Genomic DNA, 18,272 nt, shown 5'->3' on the forward strand with positions numbered 1-18,272 from the left:
TGAACAACCTTTTAAAAAGTTTTTCCTTATTAATCATTTTTATTTTGTAGCCGTGGTATCAAACACTTAGTAATAGTGGTATTTTCTCTGTCAGCAATTAAATAAGTGTTTCTAATATGGACGGACTCAAAGGAAAGACACTTGGAATTATTACATTTTCTGTCAGTCACCAAAGCTAGCAAAACATTCATGAAATGACAGCTACAGATGATACCTGATTCAATTTTTTAAACAGTATTTTAAATTTCTCAATTTTTGGCAAACCATCATGGCACCAAAGAAGACAACAATGGAGCATCACAATTCTCCATGCAAACAAAAAGTGCACCCAAACCGTATTCCATTATAAGATAATCAACTTAGAGACCATAAGCAAACTAAGGATTTGTACTGGCTTTCCCTCCCCCGGCATCCACACACACTAGTATGACACGGGCTGAGGTGATATTCCAACATTTATTCCAAGTGACTGCTTTTCAAACTCCACCTGCTGTGCCTATAATGTAGGCATGTGTATACTAGTACATACTGAGAGAGAGATGGAGAACTGCTCATGCGTATAACTCTTTCCTTCCTTAGCAAATACAGCCTTAATGTACAAATGACATATTATAGCCATTGCTATTATACTAACACTTCCATTATGTTCCTTGTTTCCGGAGATTCCATTTTGTGACTGTACTTATCATAGCAAGGTAAGTTTCACTTAAATTTCTGAGGCAAGTTCCTCACTCTCTGTTCCTGACCCTTTTCAATGGGTAAATAAGCCAGAGTAGCTTAAAGAGGCCCGAAAAGTCTACAGCTGGGGGAGGATTTCCCCTGGTACAGGCACTGTGGATGACAGCAGCAAAGCTAACACCCAAAGATGCCATCACAAGACCAGGTGTGCAGCATATGCCGGGGTAGGACTGCAACACACACAACATTGTAGAGATTCCTAGCAGCCCCACAGCCCAGAAAGGCTGCCGTGACTCAGACAGGCCCCTAGGACTCTCTCAATTACGCCAGGAACCTCTGCAGCCCAGGACTGGGAGGGCACAAAGGTAGCTCAATGCCACATTATCCCCTCCCTTGGGAAGGAAGTTCCATGCTGGGCCTTTTATTTAGTAATAGCGGAAAGAACCAAAGTGCATTAAATTTACTGGGCCTTGTACTCTTTATTGGCAGACATAGCATAAGGTACTGGGCATAGCTACAAGTTGCCCCTATGGATTTTGGGGGAAAGGGGGGAGGCAAGGCAAGACAGTCACTCAAATCTCTGTAATTCTTAACATATGAAACTTGACCACCATTAATCACATAGCTTGTCTGTGGAATCTTACATAAAAGCTGTTCAAAATTTATTATTTCATTCAGGAAAGTTATTAGTTTAAGAGTGTCCAATTACTCTGATAAATGGAGTTTTGTCAGTTCTGAAGACCAGCATTGATTAAAGAGGCGCATTGTGAAAGTGTATCACGTTATTTATTGAAGAGGCTAAACAGATCATATTTTCTTCCCTTACTGCCCCCTACCATCTGCTGTTTTTCAATTTGAATTGTTCACCTCCTATAAAATAAAAGCAACATTTTGGGACTGACAAAACCAAATCGTAATTAAAAATCCTTAATACAGGTTAAATATAGAGAAAGCTGGTTATTGTGCTCTTCTTCAGCAAAGAGAATATAATTATTGGACTTTTAATTGTTTGAATAAATCAGTCAGGTAGAGAAGGAAATAAATTCTAATAAAAACCTGCAACTCTATACACTGTGCAATACAGAGTCCTCTATACTGGTTAATACCGATCCAATTCGGTTAATACTGATTTAAGACAATCTGCCACAAAAAATTAATTATTTCAGAGCTCAGGAAAAGAAAAATCAGGTATTTTCATGCTTGTTTCCTCTTCATTGCAGGGAACTGTTGATGGCATTTTTGCTAGTGCAGTGGCTAAGAGAAATTGCTTTATATGGTATTGTGATGGGGCACACTTGCTCCATACTGGACTGGAAGGGGTTAACCCTACATTGTGGACTGAGGAAGCCACGCCCCCTCAACTCCAAATGCACCAGTATAAAAGGGAGCAGCTCAGGTCAGTTGGGGCTGACTGCTGGAGAGGAAGGACGCATACGGCAGGCTCCAGCCAAGGATCAGCTGAAGCTAGAGGCCAGTGGAACCAGAGATGCCACAACCCAGGCAGACATCAGGCTACCTACAGAGGCCCTGCAGTGTCCAAAGTTGCCAGAGACAGCACAGCCTGTGGAATCCAGAGACAGCCGAGATGCTCAGACCACAGCGGTGAGAAACACAATAAGAAGCAGCCCAGGGGAAACAAACAGTGGCCTGGTTGGTGAACCAGAGTATTGAGACAGCCTGCTGACACAGTGACATGCGCTCCTGCCACTGCTGGGGCCCAGTGAAGAGGGAGGGCCGAGATTGCCCTTACCCCCTTTTCTCGGTGTGGTGGCCCCCTACCCCGACTGAAGGCACTTGGCCGTCCTTTCCTGCCAATGGGGGTGAATCCATTGACTGGAGCCACCGGGCCATACTGCCCTGCGAATGGGGGTGAATCCTTTGACTTTCATCACTAGCCCTTACTGCCCTGCAAACTGAGGCAGTTCTAATTGACTTCAGATGTGGCCCTACTGCCCTGCTAAGAGGGGTGAACCTATTGACTCTGGCCCCTATGCCACCCTGCCCTGCTAAGAGGAGTGGACACAGTGACTTTGGTCCCCAGGCCTTGTGGCCCGGTGGAGCAGGGCTAATACATTGACTTTGACCATTAGACCTCATTGCCCTGCTAACAGAGGCAAGCATATTCACTCTGGTTACGGAGATGCAGCTGACTTACACCCTGCTCCTACACCCTAAGGGAGATGGGGTACACTAGCCCCGCACTAGATGGGGTCCCCCCAACCCTGTCACAGGTATAAACTGAATAAAAGAAAAACTGAGTACTTTTTGGGGAAGTTGAATTTTTTTCAAGAAGCTACATTCTCTAAGTTGCCATTCATATTTGGAAAAAAGAAAAGGAGTACTTGTGGCACCTTAGAGACTAACCAATTTATTTGAGCATGAGCTTTCGTGAGCTACAGCTCACTTCATCAGATGCATACCGTGGAAACTGCAGCAGACTTTATATATACACAGAGAATATGAAACAATACCTCCTCCCACCCCACTGTCCTGCTGGTAATAGCTTATCTAAAGTGATCATCAGGTTGGGCCATTTCCAGCACAAATCCAGGTTTTCTCACCCTCCACCCCCCCGTCATAAATATAAAGGGAAGGGGAAATCCCTCCTGGCCAGGGGAAAGCTCCTCTCACCTGTAAAGGGTTAAGAAGCTAAAGGTAACCTCGCTGGCACCTGACCAAAATGACCAATGAGGAGACAAGATACTTTCAAAAGCTGGGAGGAGGGAGAGAAACAAAGGGTCTGTGTCTGTCTGTAGTCGTCTTGGCCGGGGACAGAACAGGAATGGAGTCTTAGAACTTTTAGTAAGTAATCTAGCTAGGTATGTGTTAGATTATGATTTCTTTAAATGGCTGAGAAAAGAATTGTGCTGAATAGAATAACTATTTCTGTCTGTGTATCTTTTTTGTAACTTAAGGTTTTGCCTAGAGGGGTTCTCTATGTTTTTGAATCTAATTACCCTGTAAGATATATACCATCCTGATTTTACAGGGGGGATTTCTTTATTTCTATTTACTTCTATTTTTTATTAAAAGTCTTCTTGTAAAACACTGAATGCTTTTTCATTGTTCTCAGATCCAAGGGTTTGGGTTTGTGGTCACCTATGCAAATTGGTGAGGCTTTTTATCCAACATTTCCCAGGAAAGGGGGGGTGCAAGTGTTGGGAGGATTGTTCATTGTTCTTAAGATCCAAGGGTCTGGGTCTGTAGTCACCTAGGCAAATTGGTGAGGCTTTTTACCAAACCTTGTCCAGGAAGTGGGGTGCAAGGTTTTGGGGGGAAGGACGCGTCCAAACAGCTCTTCCCCAGTAACCAGTATTAGTTTGGTGGTGGTAGCGGCCAGTCTAAGGATAACGGGGGTAATATTTTGTACCTTGGGGAAGTTTTGACCTAAGCTGGTAAAAGTAAGCTTAGGAGGTTTTTCATGCAGGTCCCCACATCTGTACCCTAGAGTTCAGAGTGGGGGAGGAACCTTGACACCCCCACACAAATTCACTCTCCTGCTGGTGATAGCCCATCCAAAGTGACAACTCTTTACACAATGTGCATGATAATCAAGTTGGGCTATTTCATATTTGGCTTATTTAAGGTTCCTGCAGATCTAAGGCTAGGAGCTCTCTGGGGAAAGAAAGACTGAGCTGTTTGTACAATGCCTTTACAGTTAGATCCCTTGTGGGGGTCCTGAGGCACTAACGTAACAGAAATGAAGAATGAGTGCGACCTCTACTTTTACATATTATTCCTAGTTTTATTAATTAAGATAGCCTTGGATACTTCACCTACACAGTCAATCACACTGGACTAGATACTGAATGATAATATAGTAAGCAAGCAGTTACAAAGGAGTTGCAAATAGCATGCCTCACTGTAATAAAATTGTGCATGCAAGAAGTTAGCCATTCATATTTTTGAGATACTACTTTGAAGGAAACTAACGTGACTTGTTATAAACACTACAAGAAAGTGATTACAATATTTGAAGTACATTAAATATGAAGAAATGAGTTAAACAAACCTGAAATAACACGGATGTTCTGTAGATACTCATTTGAATTTGAATTTGTGGCTGTATTTGTTGTTTCCACCCCCAGCCCCCAGATTTTCTGCAGGATTTCCCCTTGCGGAGTTTTTTCACAGCTTTAGAAGAAAACAGCACTGCAGAGAAAAGACATGCCTTGAATTTACCCCTGCCTCAACTTCCACTTAAGCAGCCATGCCTGCTCCACCCAGACGGCAGCACCAACCTTTCGCCAGGGTTTTTGGCTATTTCAGCTGCCAATAACAAGAGGGCAAAGGAATATTTTAATCAGAGATGTTTAAGGAACTGAGAATCTCAGTCAAAGCATCTGTGAATTTTTGTTTTTATTCACAAAATTAGTATTTTTTTTACTTCACTGTGGCACCCCAAAATAATCTGTAACGGGAAACTCTTTTCCAAAATCATTTCAACTTACAATGAATCAACACAATGTATTCCTAAAAAAATCAATGCCTATGGGTTATCTTCTCTGAATCATACGTTTTGGAAAGATTTCTCAAGTTAGGTCCTAATGAAAGCTAAGTTTCTTCACCTTGTGAAGAGAAGATTTTTCTGTAACTATGGGGGTTTACAAATGACATGTTTTACCAAAGTGTCTGTACAGACTACAATCCATGATAGTGTCACTTAAGCCTCAAATTCTAACATGCTGACTAAACTTCATGATATTTCTTCATAACCATTTGTGAAGAACTCAGGACGTGAAGGCTGCATTTATCATCAAGTCCAAAGAAACAGTGACAGCACTACAATTAGCTCGACAAGGCGCTCAGTATACCAAAAAATAAACAAACCCACTGGTGATGATCATATCTCCTGACTATCGGAACATCTACTGCTGAAACAAAATTGCCACACATGGCTCAAGAATGTGAGTATTTCCTGTCCTAGGAAAAGGAGGAAAAGCCAGCATAAATGTTCACCATATTGGACACCACTGTGAATAAAAATTAATTAAGGTAACTTTAAATTAATTATATTTAAAACAGGTTTTGTAGAGATCAATCATAGATTAGAATCAGTTCTTGGTATTTCTGTAGTGTGCCATAAAAGCAAAGACAGCAAATTCTCTCTCACAGCTTGACATACTGAATTTCAAAGCACTTTAGCACTTGATTTCTTTAGTTTCAAATAATTATTCTTTACCACATGGCATAACTTCTAGATTTTCAACTCTAAAAAGTTATTTAGAAAGCAAATATTCAAAGAAAAGAGTTAAAATAGTTCATGTAAACATATTTGCAACTAAGTTTGTAGATTGTAAAACGTCAAAGTAGTACATACAGGGTTGTAAACAAAGTGATCTATAAACTTGTTTAATATGAATTACTTTGGGAATCATCTCTCTCTCATACCTTAAAGGCTATTTGCATAAGCTTATGTTCACTACAGACTAACATCTACCAATACTCCTTTTCAGATCCTTGCCATTCAGTGTTCCAACTTGAAGGGTATAGAAAAAAAAGTGAAATTTTGGCCCCACTGAAGTGAGTGGAAGTTTTGCCATCAACTCCAATGAGGTCAGAATTTCATCCATTGTGTATTCTAGAATTTAGTTTTAGTTACAGGCAGAAAAATCCTTATAGATTATGGAGATCACTTGAAATAATACCATCTAACCTCTCTGCCCTACAAAAATACTCACAGAATGATTTAACACTCTGAATATGAAGTCTAAAGACATTTCTGAAACTTAAGATTTTCTAAATCGATGAAAAGCACAAAGCTTGCAAAACTACTGGTGGATTTGCTGGATCACCATGGGTTAAAAGGAGCAATTGAAAAAGGTAAGAATGTTGCTGAGAAGCTCTTTTTCCCCTCCACAGCAGTCTTCACTCACCACCAAGGATGTTGGGGAAGATATTTATCTCTGACCTGTTTTTTTTCCCTGGTAATAAAGATGAGCTACTCTCAAGAGACTGAGGTGCCAGAAGGAGATTCTGCAGCAAGGATAATTTAAAAAGCAATAAGTCACTAACCCAGATGGTATACATCCAAGAGTCCTGAAGGAACTTAAGCATGAAGTGACTGAGATGATAAAAATATGCAAATTATCTCATTAAAACAGCCACTGATTCAGAGGACAGCAAATGTTGTGCGTGTTTATATATATATTTAATTTCAAATTTTTTATTAACTTAAAGTTACAGTAAAACATTAACATACTACATTGTACATTACTTACTCAGGGATCAGGATAACATTCAAAGAAGCAGGCTGGAGATTCTGCTTAGCTGGCGGGGGAGTCCCCCTCCTCTGAATATTGTATATTTTTAATATATAGATACTTTAATAAATATAGGCTCAGTCCTGCTGGGATGTAAAGTATAGTTTCTATTACTACTCAAAGTAGAAAAGCATTACATTCAGTAAATGAAGGAACATGCCTTACAATATACAATATTAAGGTTTTGTTAAGACATGTGTTTGCACTTTAAAGTGTTCAACCCCTTCTGGGTTAACAGAATCTGTTAGTCCAAGTCTAACACAACATCAAAACAACAGAGTCCTTGGTCCTGCTGCAGTCAGACTTCAGCCCTCTTCCTTATAGGTGGACTCCCACTGTCTAACTACAAGCTCCTGGGCTCCAGTTAAACCACCATCTGGGTCAGGTCTCCCATCCGTCCAAAGGCGTCTGGCAGGCTGTGGTCTTCTGCCAGTTCCTTGCTTAAGCCTGGCTTCTTGCCACATGTTGGAGCAGCCCATCTGTTCTCCTCCCCAGTCAGCCTTCAACTGCCGGGCTTTCCTCCTTTGGTCCTACACCCATCCTGCCCTAGTGGGGTAGGGCAAGGCTCACTGAACAGAGCTGACTGGCCCAAGGCATGCTAGCCCTTTAAAGGGGCAGACTGTCCTTCTATAATGACCAATTGCTACTCCCTCTCTAGCTAATCTTTACCTGCTTAATTGTGTGTACACATCACAGCAGAGGGAGGTTTTAGAAAGGAATTTCAATGAGAAGGCAGCAGTAGTAGCCTTCCTGGTCAGCTCAGGTAGAGCATACTACGGGGCACAGGCAGCATGGGGAAAAGCGCAGGAACAATTTTCAGAAGAGGACAACTGGGGTGCTGAGACTGGCAGCACTGATGAAGTGGAAGGATTGGAGGAGCAATACAATTAGAGACAAGGCTGCATAAGAAGGGAGGGAGATGCAAAGCTATGCAGAGTCTTCAAAGTAAGAACAAGCAGCTATGGATATGTCTACACTGGCAGAGTTAAAGCGCCAACAGTTACAGCACCGCTCAGAGAGCCCTGAAGGGAAACTGCTGTTGTGTGTTCACACCGTAAGCTGCCTGCGCAAGAGCATGTTCACTCTTGTGGCACTTGCAGTGGTATTCAGAGCTGCACTCTAGGCAGCTATCTCATAAAGCATCTCTTCCTCCTCTGCCGCTAAGATTTATGGGAAGGCGGAGGGAGGGTCGCGGGGCACCCCGGCTTCTGTCCCAATGCCCCGTGATGCATTGCTTCGCATCCCAGCAATTCCTGTGCTTCTGTCCACATTTGGCGCCATCTTTCAACAGTTTGTGTACTGCATGCCCTGCCTCTTCGGTATGCAGGAATGGATCCCCAATTGTCGACCAGTATGCTGCTCGCTTGGACTAACACGTCACAAGTAGCAGTGGAGTTATTCCTTAAACTACAAAGGCAAGAGGAGTGTGACATTGATCTTGCCACGCTTAGTAGCTACGACATGAGATTGCTTGTTGCAGGCACGGAGAAGCTGACCACAGTGGAACGCAGCTTTTGGGCTTGGGAAACAAGCACTGAGTGGTGGGACCACATAGTCATGCACGTCTGGGATAACGAGCACTGGCTGTAGAAGTTTCAGATGAGGAAAGCCACATTCATGGGACTGTGTGATGAGCTCGCCCCAGCCCCACGGTGCAAAGGCATGAGAACGAGAGCTGCCCTGTCCTTGGAGAAGCATGTGGCGATTGCACTGTGGGGGATGGGGAGGTCCCAGGATGGTTACAGATTTGTGTATGTCCAGGGATTATATCCAACCTTCTCCTTTGGAGTGCAGCGGGTACTGTGTCCATTACGGAAGATCTCTCGCTGCTGAGGTGAGCAGGGAATCAAGGGAGGGTCTTCAAGACTGTGGCTTCCACCCTGGCCCTTATGCGGCTTGTCTGTGTGCAGCAATGGTCCCCCCCCCCCCCCCTCCTGTGACGGCAGAGTGGTGCAGGAAAGTTACCGTTAATGGGACAAGAAACAAAGCAGCTCTGCAAAAGAACCTGCAGCAGCAGATTCCCCAGTATCTCCATGAGAGTTTCATGGAGATCTGAGGTAGATTCCCGTGAAGTGAGGGAGTCAATCAACAGCCTATTCTGCCGCTCAGACTAGGCATATGGTGGTCCGCACATCATACAAACACAAGCCTATTTCCTGCAACCCTCCTGCCCCCAACAACTCACTTCAGTGATTCACAAAAATCAAAGCCACTTACCAGGGGCCTCTTCTCCTGTTTGCGCTTCACCAAGCTCCAACAGCTGTGACTGGCTAGCCTCCTCCAGGTAGAAAAGAGCTCCTGGCTGCATGCATCTCTGACCTCCTAGTCATCCTCTGCCTTCGGGTCCCCTTCCCACTCCACATCCTCGTCCAAGATTTCCTCCTCCTCCTGGCTCCGTCCACCCTCTGCTGGCACACGATCCACCAAAGAATCCACAGTGGCCTTTGCAGTGGAGGTGGGGTTGCTACCGTGTACTGCATCCAGCTCTTTGTAGAACCGACAGCTTGTGGGCGCAGCATCGGAGCAGTGGTTTGCCTCCCCCACCTTATGGTAGGCGTTCCGCAGCTTTTTCACTTTGACCCTGCACTGCAGTGTGTCCCAGTCATGGCCCCCTTCTGTCATGCATCGTGAAATCTGTCCATAGGTATAATAATTCCTACAGTTGGAGCACAGCTGGGACTGGACAGCCTCCTCTCCCCAAATGCTGATGAGGTCCAACAGCTCGGTATTGCTCCAAGTGAGGGATCGCCTGGTGTGTGAAGCAGGCATGGTCACCTGGAAAGATGCACTGAGACCACTGCCCATGTCAACAAGCAAACAGAAAGGGGACTTTCAAAATTCCAAAGGAACGTACGGGGCAGGAATGACGGTTGGTCACCTGAAGGCAGGGCAGTAGAGTTCAAACCGATGACCAGAGAGGTGAGAACAGGCATTGTGGGACGCCTCCCGGAGGCCAATTGCACCCTGTAATCGACCAGGGTGTCTACACTGGCACTGCGGCGCTGTACCCCGGCGCAGACAGGTGTATGCCTCTCGTTGGGGTGGGTTTTTTTACAGCGCTGCAACTGCGCAGTATCTGTGCACACCTCGGGAGCTACAATGCAGAAAGCTGCTATACTGAGAAGAAACTTGCCAGCGTAGACAGGACCTTAGACTTGACAAGGAGAAACAGACGCCAGCATGGTGATTACAGGAGTGAAGTGATACAGTCAGAATAAAAAGCAAGGGGATGATTAGGACTCAAATAGTATTCCCAAAGCTGGTATAAAGCTTGCTACTGCTTCATATCAGTATTGCAGCACTAATCCAGAGGAAAAGTAGCATTTTCAAATCCTGCCTTTCCCCAGAAACTAACATGAAAGGAATGGAAGTCCCTGCAACATTGTGGTAGTCAGGTTCAAGCAGGTTTAGTGAGAATAGGGCACACTCAGCATGCACAATTACTGTGACCCCCATTAACAAATGATACTTTTATTATTCTAGAAGTTCTCATTTATGAGTTTAAATTGTTATTTTTATATCTTGTAACTTAGTCAAGCAAAGCAGGATTATATATGTTATTGCTAGCATGTAAGCATGTGTTCAACCTGACTCTAAGGAAGAGGCTATAAACGGTTAAACTTCAGTATATGTAAGTTTTACTTCACACTGAGCTATACATAAGGCTAAGATTTTGTCATGGATATTTTTAGTAAAAGTCACAGACAGGTCACTGGAAAAAAAAATTTCACGGGAAGCCTGGTACTGTCCCTGACTTTTACTAAAAATATACCTGACAAAATGGGGATCTGCTGATCCCCAAACCACCTGAAGCGGGGTAGCTGTGCAGGGCTAGGAGCTGCTTGCAGCAGCTGGGGGGTACCCCTGCCACCTGCAGCTCTGGGGGTCCCTTGCTGCCTGTGGGGTCCAGAAGCTGTGGATGCTCCCGCTTCCCATGTCCACTGGGAGCTGCGGGGTACCCAGCCGCTGCTGCCGAGAAAACTGTGGGGTTCCCCTCCAGGGGCTGGGGGATTCCCCCCTCGCCTGCGACAACTAGGGCCTCGGGAATTCCCCCACCGGGAGTTCAAGGTTCCCCTGCCTGTGGCCCAGGGTTCCTCTGCGGGCAAGGGCTTGGGGATTCTCCCGCCACTGCCAGGAGCTCAGGGTTCCTCTACGAACTGGGAGCTCGGGGGTTTCTTCACCCGTGGCCCAGGGGTTCCCTGCCGGCTGCGGCTCAGGGATTCCCTCGGAGCTCAGGGGTTCCTCCACCACCGCTGGGAGCTCAGGGTGTCTCCCAACTGTAGCCAGGGGTTCAGGGGTCCTCTGCCGGTGGGGGCTCAGGGATTCCCCCGCTGCTCACAACAGCTTGGATCTCCAGGGGCTGCCAGAGGCACCAGGGTACCCCGCAGCTCCCTGCCCCTGCTGGAGGTGGGGGACCCAGCAGCTCCCAACCACCGCAGGCTGACGTCACTAGAAGTCACAGATTCCGTTACTTCTGTGACCTCCGTGACTAAATTGTGGCCTTAGCTATACATAACACAGACTTCATTAGCCCATGTGGTCTTCTGAGATGCCACAGCAGTACTCTCTGTAAGCTGTGTGTTAGATTCATTTGTGGTGGGAGGGATGATGTGGGGGAGAGAAAGAAAGGTGTTTTGCATGTAGTTTCAGAATCCCTCCGTCTTCAGCTTCTTGAACTCAAATGACAAACCATACGGTTTTCTATTTAGCAAAATAGGTCTCCACTATACTCAACACTTTCATTTTCAGAGTCTTCTACATTGTCTTTATGTTTCTAAAGAACCTTTCTGTGCTGTTCCACTTTGTTTTCATTGGGCCTGCTATCCTATAGTTATCACAACTATAAGAGCTCATTAAACAGTTACTAAGCTGTCCAAAACGGTATTACAAGGGCACACTGACAGCAGTTAGAACGCATTGCTTCCAGAAAGAGTGCCCACATCTTAAGTGAGTATTCCTCTTGGAAAGGAGCTGTTAAGAGTTAACTACCCCATTTACCTTAGCATTGTTTAGCACAAGCACATGAAGTATCCAAAGTGGAACAAATTCCAGCAATACTCAAAGTTCAAATGATTCAGTTTTGTTTACCAGCTAAGCTGAACAACATGTGCGTCAATTAAGGGATGTCCCAGGAATCATATAGCATAGTAGTCGTGTACGGGGAGACTTTGGAAAACCAGTAAAGTGCCTGAAACCACTATGGCTTATTGCTAAAAGCAGCCAAGTCAGCAGGCTTAGCTTAACCAAGGCAGAAGGGGAGGGGGTGTTTTGGGTGCCACAGAAAGGGCAGCTTGACACCCTGTCCTTCCTGATACGGATTGTGTTGAAGTTGCTGATACATGCATCTTAGAAGAGCAGGATGTGCCCCCAGGAATGTCTATTGGGGCCTCAAGGCTGCAAACTCTGGAAAAACCCACACCTGGTTAATCGATAATCAGAAGGAACCTCTTGCTTGCCCATTGGAACTGCTTGCTTAACAAGTTTTCTTTAAGGGACATGTCATTCTATTACTAATGTATAAATAAGGGGGGAAAGTTTGAGGTAGGGGGACTCTTCAGAACTGGACTTTCCCTCTGGATGCATCTTGTTTTCCCCACTAGCAGACAGGCTGCCGCTGTGCCACTCGAGAGCCACACTCAGCTTTGGTAATTATCAAGGGTTGGGGGTGTTTTACTAACCTGTTGTGGACGTGTGTGTAAGTGCTTGAGACTAAGTAAAGTTTAGCTTTAAGCGAAAGCACTCGTGTTGTCCTATTTGTTCCAGCCATCTATCAGTCGGACGGCCGTGTCTTCCCCGATTTATTTCCTGACACTATCTCTCACAGAGTAAAAGTTACCAAGAGCTTTGGGTTGAAAGAACCCCGGGTAACAATCGCAGTAACTAAGGAACCAAAATCAAAATCCATCCCATGCACCGTTGTTTCTGAACAGTACCAATCACCAAAATATCCCCCTAGTACTCTGTTTACATGCACGAATGCAATTTTCCTTACTCTCTGACATTTGATGTGGCAGCTGTTGTAGATTTTATTCAGTTTGTCATTAAATTTCTAATTCAACACAACAAGAATCCAACAGAGCAAAGATGTGCCTGTTATGCTCTGAGTAGAGAGCGTATTATGAGGAGATTTCTCTAGCCTAATGCTCTGGAAGTATCAAAAATACTGGTCAATAAAACTACCAACATGGAGATATTAGACCTTACAGCTACACACACAATGGGCATAAAAAGCACAGGGACATACTGTGCCCTTTTTACACCTCATTTGTGTGGTTAGAAAGTAAGATAAATAAGTCTGCTATTACATAAACAATAACTATGTTAATCCAGCTATAATGTATGAGAACTATCCCTTAGAACAGTAATGCATATAACTATATTCGAAGTTCTGATGGAATAACAATTACTAAAATTACCTTTGGAGATGAAACAATACTACAAAGTAAATTTTTTGTGACTATACCTACAGGTCTAAAGAATTAAAATATTTCACTCTTTTACTGATAATGTACAAAGAAAATCTAAGTTATATCCAAGTCAGGCACTTTTGAAAATGAACATGATAGTCTGAGTTTAAATGCACCACAGAATTCTGGCATGAAGAAATATTCCAATTGTCTTTAAACACTGGAAAAAAAAGTTAGTCTGTAAAACCAAATCATAAACATTAAACATACATTCATGCATATCATCCTTTTAGACATATAAATCAAAAATGGGATGTATACATGATGACCGTCCTTGATGTTAAGCAGAAGAAGCTGAATGTTAGCTATGTATCTTTTTATGTAGAGGATATAGAAAAACAACCTAAAGAAGGGAAGGATGAAAGAAAAAGAAAAAATTACCTGTTATACCATTTGATTCCTTTTGTAGATCACAGTACCACAGCCTGTTCACTGGATCACATCCTTCTCGTATGGATAGTAAGACATACCGACCATCATCAGATACCTGCAAGAAATGACAGAAAATTAGGACAACACATTATTTTGAGAGATACTTCTGAATAGGAAAATCAGTGACATGTACATTTAAGACATTCAAGATAATTATTTAAAAAGGAACACAATTTTTTTTTTTAAACTTTACTAGGAAGTAAGACGAGCACATAAAATTCACCATTAAAATGTGATGGGATTATTTTTTTGTTTTTTTACTGAAAAGAAAGGCTGTTTAATATGTGCTATTTGAACAAGAATAGATACTTCTGTTGTGTCCTCATTTTCTACTGACAGTATAGGATCCAGTAGCTTTATACTGGTTATAGAGCATTCGAACTACAACAGAGACATAATGGAAAAGACAAAGAATGCTGGGCTTATTTTTGTTAAAGTCTAGCCATGACTATCCTTGGTAGTATTCACTCATTTACACTCTCCTCTCTACACTTCATCTTCTCATAGTCATCTGTGCTAATACACCATCAGGGTTAGCTTCCCAACACAATAAAGATGGGAGACCGACTACTCATCTTCTTAAAAAAATTAAAAGGCAAGTCTGCAGATACTGAGTTCAGTTTCTAACAGACTTTAAATATTAAAGCATGCAACTATATCTTCTAGGTATAAGATCTGCACCTTTCATTGAATATATAATCTTACACTTTAAACAAACAAGTTTTGGTGCTCTTGAAAGGCACTTATTTGATGGGACAGGAGGCAGATGCCCTCCACATAGCCACAGAATATACACCTCACAGTCAATGAGTGCTTTCTCATTACTGCTCCATCAGCTTGCTTGAAACTCAACATAGAGAGGAAATGAAAACTTTAGACGAGAATAACAAAAAAGGTAGAAAGGCAGTAGAGGGAAGAATGAGGACAAATATGATATTTCTGTTGCTTGGTAGACTAATGCTCACATCTGGATGGAAGTGAAAAAGGATTTATATATTTAGTATATATGAAAGCATTAGATATACAAGTACGTACACACACATTCACGTACGTACGTACACACGTGTGTGTGTGTATGTATGTATATACACACAAAAGAGGCTATGGGGAGCCTTGAAGAAGGAGGTTTTTAAAATGGGCTTAGGAAGGACAGGGAGAAGGCAAGGTAGACATGGTCCACAAGGGAGTTCTAGGAAGAGTGCGCAGGATAAAAGCAGGCATGGAGGTGATCATGAGTAAAGGTCACAGGGAGAGCCTCAGCATGAGCAGTATGCGTTGAGAAAAGAGAGCATGGTGAGGAAGAATTTAAGGAGGTAAGAGCAGAAAGGAAGACGAGAGCTAGGTATAAAGAAGAACATAAGAATGGCCATACTGGGTCAGACCAATGGTTCATCCAGCCCAGTATCCTGTCTTCTGACAGTGGCTAGTGCCAGATGCATCAGAAGAAAGCAGAAGAGGGCAATTATCAACTGAGCCATTCCCTGTTCTTTTTTGAACAAAGTTATACTTTTGGCCTTCACAACATCCTCTGGCAACAAGTTCCACAGGCTGACTGTGCATTGTGTGAAATAGTACTTCCTTTTGTTTGTTTTAAACTTGCTGCCTATTAATTTAATTTGGTGACCCCTGATTCTTGTGTTATCAGAAGAGGCAAATACCACTTCTCTATTCAAGGTTTTATAGATCTCTATTATATCCCTCTTAGTTGTCTCTTTTCTAAGCTAAACAGTCCCGCTCTCTTTAATCTCTCCTAGTATGGAAGTCGTTCCAGACACCTTTTCATTTCTGTTGCCATTCTCTGTACCTTTTCCAATTATAACATACATTTTTTGAGAGGGGGTGACGAGAACTGCATGCAATATTCAAGATGTGGGCATCCCATGGATTTTTATAGTGGCATTATATTTTTTGTCTTATTACCTCTTTCCTAATAGTTCCTAATTTTGTGAGCTTTTTTGACTGCCATGCCACATTGAGCAAATGTTTTCAGACAAATATCCATGATGACTCCAAGATCTCTTTTTTGAGTAGTAACAGCTAATTTAGAACCTAATCACTTTGTATGTATAGTTGGGATTTTTTCCAATGTGCATTACTTTGCATTTATCAACAATGAATTTCATCTGCCATTTTGTTGCCCAGTCACCCAGTTTTGAGAGATCCCTCCATAACTCTGCAGTCTGTTTTGGATTTTGAGTAATTTTGTATCATCTGCAAACTTTACCACCTCACTGTTCACCACTTTTTCCAGATTGTTTATCAATATGTTGAACACACTGGTCCCAGTACAGATCCTTGGACCCTGCTATTTACCTCTCCACTGTGAAAACTCTGTATTCCTACCCTTTGTTTCTTATCTCTTATCTAGTTACTGATCCATGAGAGGACCTTCCCTCTTATCCCATGACAGCCTACTTTGCTTAAGAGATTTTGATGAGGAACTGTGCCAAAGGCTTTCTGAAAATCCAAGTACATCATATCACTTGATCACCCTTATCCACATGCTTGTTGACCCCCTCAAAGAATTCTAACAGATTAGAGGCGGCATGATTTTTCTATAAAAAAACATGTTAACTCTTCCCAACATATCATGGTCATCTATGTGTCTGATAATTCTGGTAAAAACTATAGCAAAGAACAATCTGCCACATACTGAAGTTAGGCTTATTGGCCTGTAATTGCCAGGATGGCCTCTGGAGCCTTTTTTAAAAAAAAAAAAAAAAAAAAAAAAATCAGCATTACATTAGTTAACCTCTAGTCACTTGATACAGAGGCTGATTTCAGAAGGAGAAACTTGAATTGTAATAAGATAGTGAATCAGGAAAGATATTTTAAGAAGGGCTGAACATGGCCATAACCATGGGATAGAGAGAAGATTATCCCTGTTTAAAAGTTACTGGGCAAAAAAGGTCCATCAAGAGCAATCTTCTGTGTTTAGAATTAGCAACATAACTTGTCAGCTGGAAAGAACCTCTGTGAAGTTGATTCTGTCAAGACTCACTTCCCACAACACTCCATAGCCTTTCATGGACTTGTGGAAATTGGATACAGACAGAAGCTGCAGCAGAAACAAGAGGCATGTGCCTCTATTATACAAGCAGTTCTGCTTATTGTGCTGATCCTTCCTCTGGGCACCCCATGCCAAACTTCAAGTATACAAGCATCAGTGGGGTAGCCGTGTTAGTCTGTATCCACAAAAACAACGAGGAGTCCAGTGGCACCTTAAAGACTAAACAGATTTATTTGGGCATAAGCTTTCGTGGGTAAAAAACTCACTTCTTCAGATGCATCATACAAGTATGTCTCTTCATCTATAAACATGCAGATGCCCTGCATCAGCAAGTGTACATCTGCCATCTCAGCCAACATTGGGAATTAAACTGATGACCTCCAGAACTAAAAGCATGAGTCTTTAAACCTTGTGCAAAAAAGGCAGGTTCCCAAGATGAGGACAGATCCGCTATAGATTAGTGAGGGACACCATATATACACCCCTCCCCAACCTGGTTTACCCAAAGCAAAATGTGTGACATATTACTGAAACGTGTATTTGGCAATTCACACAATAATTTACATATCATCATACAAATTTCAGTGCAAAACCTGTATTAAAGAGGTCTTTTCACTGAGAGACTCACATTCAACCACACCATCCCCTCAGATCAGCAGCAGGGTTTGAACCCCCTGATTTTTCGATTCCGACTTTAGAGTTACAGGAATAATTGCTATTCACTATGCAGAGCAGAGACTGGAGCCTCTTCCTGGACACACACTTTTCTAGTGGGTTACACAACTATTAACTAGTCAGCAGCAGACGATCAGTGACCAGGAATCCTAGATTCTATCACTGACTCTGGGAGAGGAGTGTGGTTTTTAGTAGTTACAGACAATACATGGTGAACCAAACTGGTTGGATCACTCTGAAAGACAGACAGTGTGGTGCAGCGGGTAAGACTGGTGTTTGTCACATTAGAGACCTACATTCTGTGTCTGCCATGATATTGCAAAAGCTCTCTGCCAAATGTGTTTAAAATAAATTAAAATAAATAAATAAATAAAATAAAAAGCAGGTAGAGCAGGGAGAAGTGGTCAGCAGCTGTTACCTAACTGTCTTCTAGGTGGGGGTTCATGGCCTTAGTTAATAATGGTAGCATGAATAGCACTGGAATTTAAACAGAACTCAGAGGTGAAATTTGGGCTCCTTTACCAGCTCAGGAAACTTTGCTTTAGGCTGTAGGGAGAATTAGTGAAGGGTTGTAGGTGTATTTTTAGCATCTCTGGGAGTGACAGACATCACTTGCACCACAGCAGATTTGCCCTCATATTAAAAATGAACTCATTCAAGTTGGCACATAGGTTTTCCAGGATGGCTAAAATGTTACAAGAAGCAAAGTCACCCACAGCAGAAATTTTTGAACTCTTATTATTCTAT

General features: G+C 42.8%; 1 protein-coding gene across 4 annotated transcripts in view; it reads right to left on the reverse strand.

Annotated features, from left to right (window-relative positions):
- Nucleotides 1–18,272, reverse strand: part of PREP (prolyl endopeptidase) — a 177,242-nt gene that overhangs the window by 112,387 nt on the left and 46,583 nt on the right. For all 4 annotated transcript variants that reach the window (XM_073336887.1, XM_073336888.1, XM_073336890.1 and 1 more), the window contains exon 7: nucleotides 13,790–13,895. In XM_073336887.1, coding sequence (XP_073192988.1) covers nucleotides 13,790–13,895 — 106 coding nt within the window. The remainder of the gene's footprint in view (nucleotides 1–13,789; nucleotides 13,896–18,272) is intronic.

Source organism: Lepidochelys kempii, chromosome 3, assembly GCF_965140265.1.
Source record: "Lepidochelys kempii isolate rLepKem1 chromosome 3, rLepKem1.hap2, whole genome shotgun sequence".
Taxonomy (NCBI): Eukaryota; Metazoa; Chordata; order Testudines; family Cheloniidae; genus Lepidochelys; species Lepidochelys kempii.